This window comes from Ahaetulla prasina, chromosome 1 (assembly GCF_028640845.1).
Source record: "Ahaetulla prasina isolate Xishuangbanna chromosome 1, ASM2864084v1, whole genome shotgun sequence".
Taxonomy (NCBI): domain Eukaryota; kingdom Metazoa; phylum Chordata; class Lepidosauria; order Squamata; family Colubridae; genus Ahaetulla; species Ahaetulla prasina.
In genome coordinates, this window is record NC_080539.1 from 148250621 (window position 1) to 148265610 (window position 14990).

Here is a 14990-nt window from a genome sequence, read left to right on the forward strand (position 1 = left end):
AACTGGTCAAAGAAAGAAGCAACTTAGAACTAAGGAGAAATTTCCTGACAGTTAGAACAATTAATAAGTGGAACGACTTGCCTTCAGAAGTTGTGAATGCTCCAACACTGGAAATTTTTAAGAAAATGTTGGATAACCATCTGACTGAGATGGTATAGGGTTTCCTGCCTGGGCAGGGGGTTGGACTAGAAGGCCTCCAAGGTCCCTTCCAACTCTGATGTTATGTTATGTTATGTTATGACTTCTTTGCTAACTGCATTCCAAACTATCCAGTGACTTCTACGATATCTATAAGGCTATACCGGAAAGTCTAACTTCTATAAAGTACAGTACCTGAGACCATTCCTCTTGGGGAATTATGCTGCTCTCTTTGCTAGATATTTAATTATTCTTAATGGTAGTGAACTCAAAATTATATTGAACCTTCAGCATATAAGCTTTTCTGTTTTATCTGTCATTTGGGCAGAGTTTGACCTAACAAAATGTGCATCGTCTTCACATGTGTATTTATTTAGCCAACTTCTAGAATCAGTGACCCATGGACTGACTCATCAAGGAGGATCTTTCATCTCAATTAGACTAAGATACATGACATCCAGAAGCCAAAAATGAATTATATCCAATGATGTGGGAAATTCTGTGAGAATTACACCTTTCCCCAGAAATCCAACAGAAACTTGCTTTGAACCTTCAATATTTGCAGGATAAGTTTGGGAGATCTGGGATTTTAGACTCCTTTAATAGGCATACATAAATATATTTTAATGGCAATTATGTATCTCTGGAATGTTCTGTTGATACTGCAGCTGCACCTCCTTAGTCATTTCCATTTTAGTACATAAGTCTTTCTCTGGCTTTGGTGAACTGTAGGAGACTCAAAAGCACAAAAATCCAGAATAGGTATCCATCCTCTTTATTCTGTCATTTTCTACTTTGCCACACAAGTGACAAGCAGAGCGATAAATAAAGAAGACTAGGCAAAATTGTAAATGCAAATAAAAAGGCAAAACAATAACAACAACAACCCTGGGTTCAGCACCCGAGTTCCTCCAAAGACTTGAATGCTCAAGGACCTTTTACAAAACTTTGATAGGTCCTGTGTATAGGCTTCTGATTGGTTTAGGAACTTTAGATGCACTGCCCATTAGCTGACCCTAATTGATGACTATTCAACCCTCCCTAGCTTAACTGTGATTTTTCAAGGCAACTGCCTAGTCAATCTTGATAAAGTTGTTTTGGGCATCTCTTCAGCTTGGTCCTTGCTGTACTTTGTCATTTCTGAATATTCTGCCAGGGGTCTGATAAGCAGCTTGTATCATGCGGCTTCATAAATCAAGACTTTATTCCTCACTTAACAAGTTATATGACAACATCTGATAAGACTGATGGATCTACTAAAGTCTGAAGCAAAAATTGTGTCAGGTTGTCAAGCAGGAGAATGTGCCTTACAAAGAGATCCACTGCTATTTTTCATAGGGACTAAAAATTCCTTCTCCAGATGCTTCTTTCTTTTTGAGGTTGGTCTCAACCTTTGACTTGAATGAAGGCATTATCATCGCTCATATTTTCCCCAACCCTTCAATGCAGTTGGAAATATTGTTACATTCTCTAATTGCTGTTTTTGTAGTCGGATTGTGCAAAATTGGGACTGATATTTATTTCTGGCCTGAGAGAATCCATCTAAAGAGAGTGGCCTTTCCCCAAAGTTTATGCCCATGAATAATGACAAGCTTTGCTATGAGCTGGCCAAGCAGTTGTGGTTCTTCTGATCTATATCCTTTGCACAGAAGCATTGGCAACACCAGATGCTCCTTGCTGGTGCTATGCTGATCGGCCCCAAGGACTGAGCTCTCTGTTTTTATCCAGCACTATAGACTGGATCTGCATTCCTAAAGAAATTCAGCCTTTGGAAGGAAGAGCAGCTCTTCTGAGCCACTTTATGAATCTTGTGAATCGGTTGAATGTATGACTCATACAGACCATAATAAAGAAGAGCTGGGTACTTTTCTATAGCCGCAGTTCCTTGAATGGTTCTCTCTAAATTCATTCAACCCACCTGCGCTGTGCCTTCAGATCTCCTTTATCCGTGCAGAACTGAAGGGATTTGACAGAAGCTGTCACTGTGTGTGTAGTACGGATGGAGAACATGGCTACTCACATGGAGAGTAAAGAAAACGACCATGATGAGAGAAGGAAGATCCATTATCAAAGCAACCCAAAGGGATACATTGCTTAAGTCTAAAGGATGGGGGAGGATTACTAAAATATTGCAGACTTGAATATAGAAGAAGGAGGACGGGAAGCACAATCAGAGTTGCAAGATTATGTCACTATAGCCAATTTAAATAAAAATAATTTTGAATCTTCCATGGAATTTCTTTCTTGGTCTGGTCTACTTCAGAAGAAAGACTGCTCTCATCAAACAGTTCTGTACATTCTAAAAGATTTTTGAATTTGAATTCATATGTGTAAAGAACTTAAGTGATGGGTCTGTGGCAATTCTTCTCTGCATTCAAAACACATAATTGTCCAAGTTTTTGGGTGGGCAGCCAATTTGTAGAATATTGGACTAAAATGTCTATTGAGATTCTCAGTCATCCAGGTCATGGTTGTCCCAAAGGTGCTTTTCAAGAGGCAACTGAACTTTCTGGTTTTTCTTTGAAGACATTTTGCATCTCATCCAAGAAGCTTCTTCAGCTCTGACTGGATGGTGGGGAATGGAAGGATTTATACTCCTTGCAGACAGCTGGTCATCTGCATTCTTTTAGAGAGTCATTGAGGGCACCTGGAGGTTTATCTGTGTCTTCAGGGTCACCTGAGTGGTGCAAATGTGTGTGGAGCCTTCTTCGAACTGTTGAAAGGACTGTGTTGTAGACTGGAGATAGATGATGTTGTATCCCTCCCCCTCTGTTGAGAGAGTCAATTTTGGCATAGATGGCCTCTTTGACCCCTCTTTCAAACCAGCGGTCCTCTCTGCCCAAAATTGGATTTTGCTGTCTTCAAAAGAGTGGCCTTTGTCTTTGAAATGCAGATGGATTGCTGAATCTTGTCCTGATGGGATTGTTCTATTTTGTTCCATGCGTTTATGAAGTTATTATTTTGTTTCTCCAATGTACAGATCTGCACATGACTCACTGCATTGTACTGCATATACCACGTTGCTCAATTTGTGTCTGGGTGTTTTATCCTTGGGGTGGATAAACTTCTGCCTTAGTGTATTCTTGGGTTTTGAAGTGCGCACGTATGTTGTGTTGGCTGAAGATCCTCTGGAGTTTTTCCGATATTGCTAGATTCTGATATTGGACAAAAATCTTTAAGATCCCACTGAATGTTCTTCGTTAAAGAAATAATAAAACTAGGTCATTGTATGTGCTATACATAGAACACAAGTGCTTTATCTTGACCTTGCTTATTCTGTAGCTATAACATATATTTCTGTTCCCAGATTTGTCTTGCTGTTCTGTGTTGTTCAGTTTCCCATAATTGTAGGACAAGGCACAATCCTTAAAATTGGGGCAATTTCTTTTCTTTAATGTCTACAATAACTTTAAGGTGCTGATTCTGGGGTAAATGATCAGAATGTATGGACAAAGCATATACCGGTAGATCTATACATGAAAAACATATTGACAAGATGCTCTACAGCAGGGGTCTCCAACCTTGGTCCCTTTAAGACTTGTGGACTTCAACTCCCAGAGTCCCTCAGCCAGCAAAGCTGGCTGAGGAACTCTGGGAGTTGAAGTCCACAAGTCTTAAAGGGACCAAGGTTGCAGACCCCTGCTCTACAAGAATAGTTTTATTTTACCCCAGCATAATGAATTGAAATTAATTTGTAAACATTTTTATCCACTGAAGGTGATACATATGGGGTGGGTGAATGAGAGGCTCCAGGGAGAAGACTCCCCCCAACTGTACACATGCAAGTTCCTGGCACTGAAAGGTTCATCGTTCTATATTTTCAGCACGCCACCGGTAAGCAGCTTTTTTTTTTAAGTGTGACTTATTGTTTTTGTCAGCTAAAAGGCTCTCCTTCACTTTCCATTGGATAATGAAGCAAACTCTAATTTAGTAAAGAACATTCACAATACCTGTTTCAGACACTTTTAATCCTTCCCTCTCATGCATAAAACATTGAGATCAATGAGGACTGGATGATTGCATGGGACATTTGTTTATTTTGCCCCTCAGTTTGAAGCTCCCGTGGCTAGACCCTCAGACCAACTAAAGAGTCACCAATTAATTCCATTAAACTGGAATTTGAAGCAGATATGCCAGCTTCAAAGTTAGAATTTTTTTTTTTAATAAGCAGGTTTTCTTACCTTTTCCCCATGAATTGCTTTGCATCTTGACAAATTCTCAAAAATACAATTAGGAAATAGTGTTGAATATAAATCTTGCATAGATTTAAGGGACAGAATCACTTAAAAACAAGGTTCATGAAAGCTATGAAATTAGTTATTTTTTTAAAAAAGGCTTAACACAATTTCCTAAAGAAAAACAGACTCATGACTCCCACCTGACTCCCCTCGATCCAATCATGGACCCATCCACATCTCTATGCACTGTTTATCCTTGCCCTGCCACTGTCTGTTGCCCCTGGCCCCCAAAATATCAAGTGCTAATGAAAATGAAAGGTTGTCAGCCCTGGTTTAAAGAAAGGAAAAACAAACTGAAATGGTTAGTAAAAAATATGATGAGCTATATTAGACGGAAATATTTGTTACTAAGAATGTTAGGGAAACAGTTATTTGATAGATGTAATCAAAAGAAGTCTAACTCCCACACTTAAGAAATCAACATTCTCTTTTTGTAAGATAAATAAGCAAATCATGCAAGCCATTAAATGATAAAACTAAGTTTATTCTATTATGTGTGTGTGTATACACACACACACACACACACACACATACAGAATAAGCAGAAATAGATAGATAGATAGATAGATAGATAGATAGATAGATAGATAGATAGATAGATAGATAGATAGATAGATAGATAATTACCGTATTCTGAGAAAACAAAGTGTGTAGCAATTGCTGCATTTGTGGAAGAGTTGGAGACACTATAATTAAAACATGATATAAATCTAAGGAAAAACTGGTTATATATTGAGAAGTAGGCATATTTAGTACGTTTTCATGGCATACCAGAGCTAGACTCTAAAAGAGCAAAGTAAAATAGGAAGCTGCTTTAACAATCCAAAGAGGTTTCTTTACATGTTACAGACCTTGATTTTATACAGAGCTAGAAAACACATGAAACCTATAATATCTTTCTGAAAATTTCCAAAAGTATATTGAAAAATATGAGAACTAGAACCTTATCCTTATCTAGGATAAAAAAGAAAGCAAATAATATGATAATAGGATTGTGGGGAACTTCACTTCTGCTGGCCAAATGTGACAACTTTTTTATTTGTTATATTGGTTTCCTTTACATACAAACAAAGCTAGAATCTTAGTTTGTACTCATAATATATTGAAGTGTAGGTGAGCAGGGAGGAGAGCAAAGTTTTGGAGGAAAACCACATTTCAATTTATAAAACAACACATTTTTTGTAATTAAGGCTATGGTAACGGTATGTTTTTTATATTTTTAAATAAAAAGGATAAAATAAAATGGGGTCTTGAATAAAGTGGGGTGGCAGATTATTCCACAATTTAGAAAAGGGTGTTTCCCTATATAAAAGACATCCCCTTTCATATCCATTATCCCTACCGGTCTGAGGATTGATCGGCAGGTGGCAGCACATAGCTGTGGTTGCCTGATCTCTGAAGCTAAGCAGGGTCAACCCTATGTAATACTTGGAAGGGAGGCAGTTTGGAAATTCCAAGACTATGAGTTGGACAGGGTAATTAAAAAAAAATCGTAGCTGAAAGAAAACAACCGCAAATCATCTTTGTATGGTTGCAAGGAAGGCTACACAATGTAATCACAGGTCTGAGCCCATTCCATAACACAAGGATATATTAAGCACAAGATAAATGCTCTACGTAGATTATGACTGGGTTAGAAGTGCATTTGACTTATGTTGGAGTGTCATCTATGTCAAAAAAGAAGCTAACTCCACACTTAAGAAATCAACATTCTCTTTTTGTAAGATAAATAAGCAAATCATGCAAGCCATTAAATGATAAAACTAAGTTTATTCTATTATGTGTGTGTGTATACACACTCACACACACACATACAGAATAAGCAGAGATAGATAGATAGATAGATAGATAGATAGATAGATAGATAGATAGATAGATAGATAGATAGATAGATAGATAGATAATTACCGTATTCTGAAAAAACAAAGTGTGTAGCAATTGCTGCATTTGTGGAAGAGTTGGAGACACTATAATTAAAAACATGATATAAATCTAAGGAAAAACTGGTTATATATTGAGAAGTAGGCATATTTAGTACGTTTTCATGGCATACCAGAGCTAGACTCTAAAAGAGCAAAGTAAAATAGGAAGCTGCTTTAACAATCCAAAGAGGTTTCTTTACATGTTACAGACCTTGATTTTATACAGAGCTAGAAAACACATGAAACCTATAATATCTTTCTGAAAATTTCCAAAAGTATATTGAAAAATATGAGAACTAGAACCTTATCCTTATCTAGGATAAAAAAGAAAGCAAATAATATGATAATAGGATTGTGGGGAACTTCACTTCTGGCCAAATGTGACAACTTTTTTATTTGTTATATTGGTTTCCTTTACATACAAACAAAGCTAGAATCTTAGTTTGTACTCATAATATATTGAAGTGTAGGTGAGCAGGGAGGAGAGCAAAGTTTTGGAGGAAAACCACATTTCAATTTATAAAACAACACATTTTTTGTAATTAAGGCTATGGTAACGGTGTGTTTTTTATATTTTTAAATAAAAAGGATAAAATAAAATGGGGTCTTGAATAAAGTGGGGTGGCAGATTATTCCACAATTTAGAAAAGGGTGTTTCCCTATATAAAAGACATCCCCTTTCATATCCATTATCCCTACCGGTCTGAGGATTGATCGGCAGGTGGCAGCACATAGCTGTGGTTGCCTGATCTCTGAAGCTAAGCAGGGTCAACCCTATGTAATACTTGGAAGGGAGGCAGTTTGGAAATTCCAAGACTATGAGTTGGACAGGGTAATTAAAAAAAAAATCGTAGCTGAAAGAAAATAACCGCAAATCATCTTTGTATGGTTGCAAGGAAGGCTACACAATGTAATCACAGGTCTGAGTCCATTCCATAACACAAGGATATATTAAGCACAAGATAAATGCTCTACGTAGATTATGACTGGGTTAGAAGTGCATTTGACTTATGTTGGAGTGTCATCTATGTCAAAAAAGAAGCAAATTCCATTGAAACGAATGGGTCTTATTCCTCAAAAAGCATGCACAGGTTAATGAAGCAGAAAAATGCAAAATATATTTCTAGAATAGTTTTTTGTTATTAATGTATAAGTTTATGTAAATAATAATCAACTAACTATTGTAATCGAGTCACTATTCAAAATGCAAAAGTAGCCAAATTATTTAAAGGATAAGATAAGCAATGTATGATAAGCAATGTATGTAAGAAAAACAACAAATACAGCAACACAGCAGACATTTTTTTCTGGTGCCTATAATTCCTTTAGCTGTTAAGCAGAGGCACTAAAAATATAAACAATTTTTGCCATTGATCTTGCTGAGGATGGATTGGAGGTTTTCCATCCTGGATGAACATTAACAGGAACAGTCACCTAGCATACATCTTTTGCCAGAAAAATAAACAAAACACTAAATTCAGCCTCGAAAATATGTGAGGTTGCTAAAACTCTTAACCACTATTACTACTGTTGCATATTTTACAAAAAAAATTTTTGTTCAGAATGCACTCTAGTATTTCAAGCAACAAATGAAAAAGTTCATATTTTGATATTCCCCCTCCCCCAAATCAAATAACTGCAAGGAAAAAATTCAAAGAATACAGTAATTCAGAGAATACAGTGTAGATAATATTTTTATTCAAGTGCTAGGAACTAAAAAGAATGTAGAGATAGCTAGGTGTTCTTCTTTTTTAACATTTAAAAATGAAATTTCCTGTTTGTGTATCGAAATTATGAGTTTCAGTCCAGGAGTATGTTTCTATAACATCATTCGGAAGATTTAGCCAGTGCATTTTTTTATACATACAATTTGTCTTCACCGAACACTTGCTATGTTTTGCAGACGTCAGACAAGATCCTCTGATATATTGCTAACTAATTAAAAGGTAGGACAACGTGCTATTCAAGGCATTTATAATTACAGTTTTCCTGCAGAGTCTTCAAATTGTGTGTGTGTGTGTGAGAAAGAGAGAGAGATTGAGTGATTTAAGAAGGAGACCTGAACCATGAGCTTTGATAATCTATTTGGCAGGATTAAAGCATGAAGAGAAATCCTAGAAGCTCTTACAGTATGGATTTTAATCTAAGGCTTCAGCACACTGAAGAAAAAACTGTTTTTCTATATATTGATCATAACTCAGTAGTCTTTCTTTTTAGGTACAACTTCATATCACAGCAGTCACATACAAATCAGCATTTAGGCTGCTAAGCCCCTGTCCTTTTGTGCTGTACTACCTGTGATTGAGGAAGCTTTTCTTTTTGTTGTGGCTGAAGCTCTTCATGCTTCCTGTTGGGTGGTAGAATCCCAGGACAACATTCATAAGTAGTAGAGATGATAAATTAAGTATTGGATTTTTTCTCTCCAGAAATCGTATTCTTCATAATCAGTGAATGTTATGCCGGGTGTAGGGTCTACCTATAGCTGCTTTTATGGGAGTGCACTTATAAATACCATATTTTTCAGAGTATAAGACACACCTTAGTTTTGAGGGAGGAAAATAAGAAAAAAGCTGATTGGCAGGTAGATTGGCCTCCCGGAATACCCCCAATCAGCTGTTCCCAGAGGTGAATTTTAGCAACAGGTTCCTTGCTTGTGAGCTCTGTGCCTTTTTTGCTTTTTTTTTTTTTTGCTTTTATTCTGCCTCTGAAACTCTGATTCAGAAAAAAACTTTTTTCTGCCTCTGAAAGCCTCCAAATCAGAACTTCAGAAAAAAAACCTCTGAAGCTCTGTTTGGGAGCTTCTTTTCTGAAGCTCCATTTGGGGCTTTTTTTCTGAAGCTTCGTTTCTGATGCTTTTTTCAGCCTCTGAAACCTCTATCTGAGAAGCTGGGTGGGGCTACATTTGGAGTATAAGACGCACCCAGATTTTCACCGTCTTTTGCGGGGGTGGGGGAAGGTGCATTTTATACTCCGAAAAATACAGTAAGTTCACTTTGCAGAATTTATGTCATACAGCAAATAGGATGACTAAGTCAACATTTTAAAGAGTAAACTATTAAGAGAAAACAGTCAGAACTGTTAAGTATCCAATATCTATTGGGGCACTAAAAGGAGAACCATTTTTTAATATTTAATATAGTCACTGAAAAAATAAATCCACCCTGGTATCTTATTCTTAGTGTGTAACTAAGCTATAGCTACAGCAGCAATAGAAAGATTTTGACCTCTTGAGCACAATTACACACTATATTGCTTTCTGAATTCATGGTTTATAGTTCTTTCTCCATTGTTAGGAATCTGTAGAGACAATGAAAATACCATAAAGGCCAACATTTGAAGCCCAATACTGAAAGCTGACAGAACAAGTCTTGACTGGAATTTTTCACTGCTTTCAAAATATTTATTCATTTTGCAGTGAACTTCCCTTAGTAATGCCATTATAGTAGATTGTATCAGAATAGCTTGACCAATTAGTGAATTATAATCACTGTTTTAAATGAAAAGGAAAAAATGATTAAAATAAGCAATTTAGTTCTACACTCTATCAGATTGAATATTTACTTTTTAGTGAATATAAATGATTGCACCATTCAAGTTTCTATTATATGTGTTTTCTGTTTACTGAGAGAGCATTAACATGGTAATAGAATTCCTAAAGCATTTGTTTTATGATCAGAAATACATAACCTGCTACTAACTTATAAGGCTGTTGTGCTACAATAATTGAAAACATACTTTGTAATATATATATATATATATATATAAGTGCACATCTGCAACTACTGAACAAAAGGAAGTACTAGGCAAGTCAGATATAGTTTCAATCACACTGATGAATACAGCATTTTCAAATAAGCCATCTCCCACCTCACACAATGTTATGTCATATCAATGCAACCACACTACTTTTCAGTGCTGTTCATTTACATATTGAACTATCAGAGGATTACAATGAATAGAATAGAATAGAATTTTATTGGCCAAGTGTGATTGAACACACAAGGAATTTGTCTTGGTGCATATGCTCTCAGTGTACATAAAAGAAAAGATACGTTCATCAAGGTACAACATTTACAACACAAATGATGGTCAATATATCAATATAAATCATAAGGATTGCCAGCAACAAGTTATAGTCATACAGTCATAAGTGGAAAGAGATGGGTGATGGGAACGATGAAACGATTAATAGAGTGCAGATTCAGTAAATAGTCTGACAGTGTTGAGGGAATTATTTGTTTAGCAGAGTGATGTATGTGTCTGTAAGGATGAAGATTTATTCAAAGAGAGAATAGAAGAAAGTAAGTGAACATTGACAATAGTGATGTGAAGGTGAGTTGTGCTGTGGCGAGATGGCCACAGCAAGATGGCTGCAGTGAGTTGTCCTATGGTGAGTTGTCCTAACAGCACTAGACCATGATTAAGAACGTCTCAAGTCTATATTTTCATCAGGCCCTTAGATTTTATAGGATAGGCAAATAGAAAATACCACTATGAACTTCTGATATTGTTAGTTGCTTGAAGATGGTAAATAATAAAAACAATTGAGCAAGAATTGAAATAGCAGCCAGCTCCTCTTTCTTTCTGCCCCACCTAAAGGATTGTGGGATTTGAAGTTGTATCCCAAAGTGGTGAGACTATCTGGTTAAAGTCTTTGCCTATGTTCATGCAATACACTTTACAGGTAGTCCTTTGCTTACAACCATTCATTTAGTGACTGTTATAGTGACATTGAAAAAAAAACTTTCTGATGATCACGCGGCTCAGCCGGGCATGTGGTGGGAAGAGGGGGGCAGGGATTTTTGCTACTGGTTCTCTGAACCAGCTGCCGTCATCACTACCGGATCAGGGAATCCGGTCTGAACCGGGAGCATTTCACCCCTGGATTTACTCCTCAATCTTCCCTTGAGCACCGTTCTAATTTAGGCATCTAAATCTGATTCATTTCTCTCTCTCTCTTTTGATCTTGCATTCTGCTAGAGATCTTTCAGTTTCCTTCTTTTTGTGGAGTTGCTTGCTACTGATTACCAAGCTTTTTTATTGAAGAATAAAATAAATAATAAAAGGTTCCCCTCACACACATGTGCTAGTTGTTCCTGACTCTAAGAGTCAGTGCTCATCTCTGTTTCAAAGCCGAAGAGCCAGCACTGTCCGAAGACGTCTCCGTGGTCATGTGGCCAGCATGACTAAACACCAAAGGCGCACGGAACACTGTTACCTTCCCACCAAAGGTGGTCCCTATTTTTCTACTTGCATTTTTTACGTGCTTTCGAACTGTTAGGTTGGCAGAAGCTGGGACAAGTAACGGGAGCTCACCCCGTTACACGGCAGCACTAGGGATTCGAACCACTGAACTGCCGACCTTTGGATCGGCAAGCTCAGCGTCTTAGCCACTGAGCCCCCACATCCCCTATTGAGGAATAGATCTGAATATTTTGTCTCTCAGAAAATCAGGAAACAATGGTTTCTGCTATTTCTTTTGTTTTGCAGAAAAAAGCAAATCTTTGCTTTTGGCAGATACAAAGACATTCCCTTCAGTGTTCCGAAATGATGGGAAGAAGCAGAATAATAAGAGTTGGAAGGGACCTTCAAAGTCTTTTAGTCCAACCTCCTGCTAGAAACAGGAAACCCACAAATACCATTTCAGACAAATGGTTGTCCAGTCTCTTTTTATAAAAACCTCCAGCAATGGAGTACCCACAACTTCTGAAGGCAACCCAGAAAATTTCTCCTTATTTCTAGGTTCAGTTTCTCTTTGATTAGTTTCCATCCATTGCTTCTAGTCCTGCCTTCAGATGCTTTGGAAAATAGACCCCTCTTCTTTGTGGCAGCCCTTTAAGTATTGGAAGACTGCTATGAGATCATCCAATTCTTGCAACCGTTCTTCATATGTTTTAGCATCCAGTCCCCAAATCATCTTTGTTGCTCCGCTCTGCACTCTTTCTGAAGTCTCAACATCTTTTTTTCTATCGTGGCAACCAGAAGTGGTTGCAACATTCCAAGCGTGGTCTTGCTAAAGTATTCTAAAGTGGTACTAACACTTCACCTGATCTTGATTCTGTCCCTCTATATTAATGCAGCCTAGGAGTGTGATGGCTTTTTTGGGCAGCTGCAGCACACTGCTGGATTCATTTCTGATCGTAGGGAATTCTGAGAAGTGGAAAGCAGGTGGAGGAGAAAGACTTGAGTTGGGCTAGGTGGGGAGCCTTCACATGAAGTTTTCCATTTTGCATCCTCCAAATGATTTTCATGCTCTCAAATATCAAAGAAGGGGAAAACTCTTCTCGTATATTTTAAAGACTGAGTTATATTTTTTTAAAAAAAAATATTTTTGTGGAATGGTTTGATATTTCTACTAAATATTAAAGGGGCTGTTCTTGCCCAGATCAGCATGTTTAAGAATTCAGAATTACAAGGACAAAGCAGAAACTCAGCCCTGACAGACTTGATGGGCTAAACCAGTCAGTCTATTATTTAAGAACTGCATAAAGATTTCACTAAAAATAGTCAACAGAAAAGAAAGACTTTGATCATAATGGAAACTTTCAAACAAAACTGACGTATCAGAAAGGTTTAATCAATTTCCTTGGGTTACAGTCTTGGTTAGATGCTTTAGTCCCTTATCCAAAAAAATCTGTTCTTTTAAGAGTGAGCTTACAGAAGCTGCCATAACATTGATAGAAATTACTTTTGTAGAGTATGATCAAAAGGTTATGATAATTTTTCTTTTCTAAAAGGAGCAGTGCTTGCTCTAAATTGTATAAACAAAGTCAGTAATGGTGCAACATTTCTTAAAGACCATGGAAGCCAAACAATATATTTCTAATTAGGAACACTTATGATTCTTTCTGCAAATATATGCATACATATTGATACATGCTTATGCATTCATGCATTTATAAATACATGCTTTCAACTGTTTAAATAGAGCTAACAATGTCTGAACTCAGTTTCAGGCCACAACATGAAAATACTAGTTATTAGAAAAAGAGACCTGTTATTCTTTTCACTAATATTGTGGTCCTGCACTGGCCCAAGCACAAGGTCTGAAGTAACTCTCTTCAGACACAGTGTGAGAAGCTAACAAGTAACATTATGGATAGTTGAGAGACTGTGTGTTCTGAGTTTCAGAAATAATATAGCATAGCACACACGTACACCCAAATATTTACTTTTATCATGCTTTTATTACTTTTACACATAACTAATGGTGGTAAATATATCCAACGCACCTTCATCCTATTATCCCCATAACAACAACCCTATGTGATTAGTTGGACTTAGAGAGAATGATTGGCCCAGCTGACTTTTGTGGCTAAGGTGGGACTTAAACTCATGGTCTCCCACTTTCTAGCCTGGTGCCTTAACCCACTACACCGAAGTGTCTCTCTTTATATTCTTCTAATCAGATCCCAGTCAATAAACCTACCCTCTGTAAAGTAACTTTCAGTGTTTGGATCACTTTGTCTTCAATTCTGATCTCATACTCATTTTACACACAGATCATCCAAGTAGGGAATTAATGATGTAAAACAGAGTAAAACAAGGCTGGAAGTAATAAAATTCAAAGGCTTTTTAAAGCAAAAGTGAGTACAAGTGTAGAGGCAAAGCATGACTTTTTCTGTAAGATCTTTTGAAGCTGAAGTGCCACTAATTAGGCAGTGTTAAGGAAAGCTCTACATCAGATAGATATATTGCAATGCTTTCAAAATTACTTTCAGAGAAGAAATAAAATAGAGACATGTTGACAAGATTGGTAGACACCATGTATAGAATAGTGGGTGGATTTTATGTTCTTAGATAAAAAGCATAAACCCATAACTTCAAGACTGAACTTCAGTTAGAAAGCCAAAGTCTGGGAAACTCTTCATACATAGATATAAATGTATAGGTACACAGTATTTGCTTCTAATAAGGCAAAGAAATTGCATGTAGAAAGGTTATTTTTTTATTCAGTACTTCCCTTTACCTTTAGAATATGAGAGCTATCCACAATTGGAACTTATTTAAAGACCAGAGCAAAAAGCAATAGATAATTGAATGAGAATTTATTGCCATGACAGGGTGAAAAAAGAAATACACCAGTTAAAAAATATTTTTCACTTATTATAACTTCATTTGTCAGATTGAATGGCACTATTCTTGAGTTCTTGGTATCCTTGGAGGTGGCTTGTTTTTCTGCTGATGTTTTCTTACCATTTTAGATAATATCAGTACATGGGAGAGGAAAATTTGCTGATTGTTTATATGTATGTATGTATGTTTCACTGGCCAGATGATAATCAAGAAAGGAAAGTTAGTTAAGACTGATGTGGTGGAACTACCTTTGGACAAACTACAAGTATCTTGGTATGCCATAGTCACATGGGAACCATGATGAAGAGGCAAGGAAGGCAGCAACATCCAAGTATCACCACATAAAGAGACAAGTCCTGAAGAACCAGATCAGTGGGAAGAATAAGATCCACCACTATCAACAAGAATGCCCTGTCAGCCATCAGCTATCCTACCACTATAGTGAGCTGGCCAAAGGAGGGCATAGAAGTTGCTGATGTGAAGTTCTGGTAGGTCTTACAATGTACGGAGGTTTCCATACTTAGTCCAACAACTAGAGACCACACATAAGCCAGAAAGAGGGTATCAAAGCCGTTGTCCTGGATGAAACCAAGACCATGAATGCATCCATCATTCA

At 37.0% G+C, this 14990-nt stretch overlaps 1 protein-coding gene across 1 annotated transcript in view; it reads left to right on the forward strand.

The window, feature by feature from the left end:
- SNTG2 (syntrophin gamma 2) overlaps positions 1–14990 on the forward strand; it is a 305949-nt gene that overhangs the window by 237612 nt on the left and 53347 nt on the right. The window contains exon 12 of the mRNA XM_058177752.1: positions 3856–3972. Within this exon, the coding sequence (XP_058033735.1) occupies positions 3856–3972 (117 nt within the window). The remainder of the gene's footprint in view (positions 1–3855; positions 3973–14990) is intronic.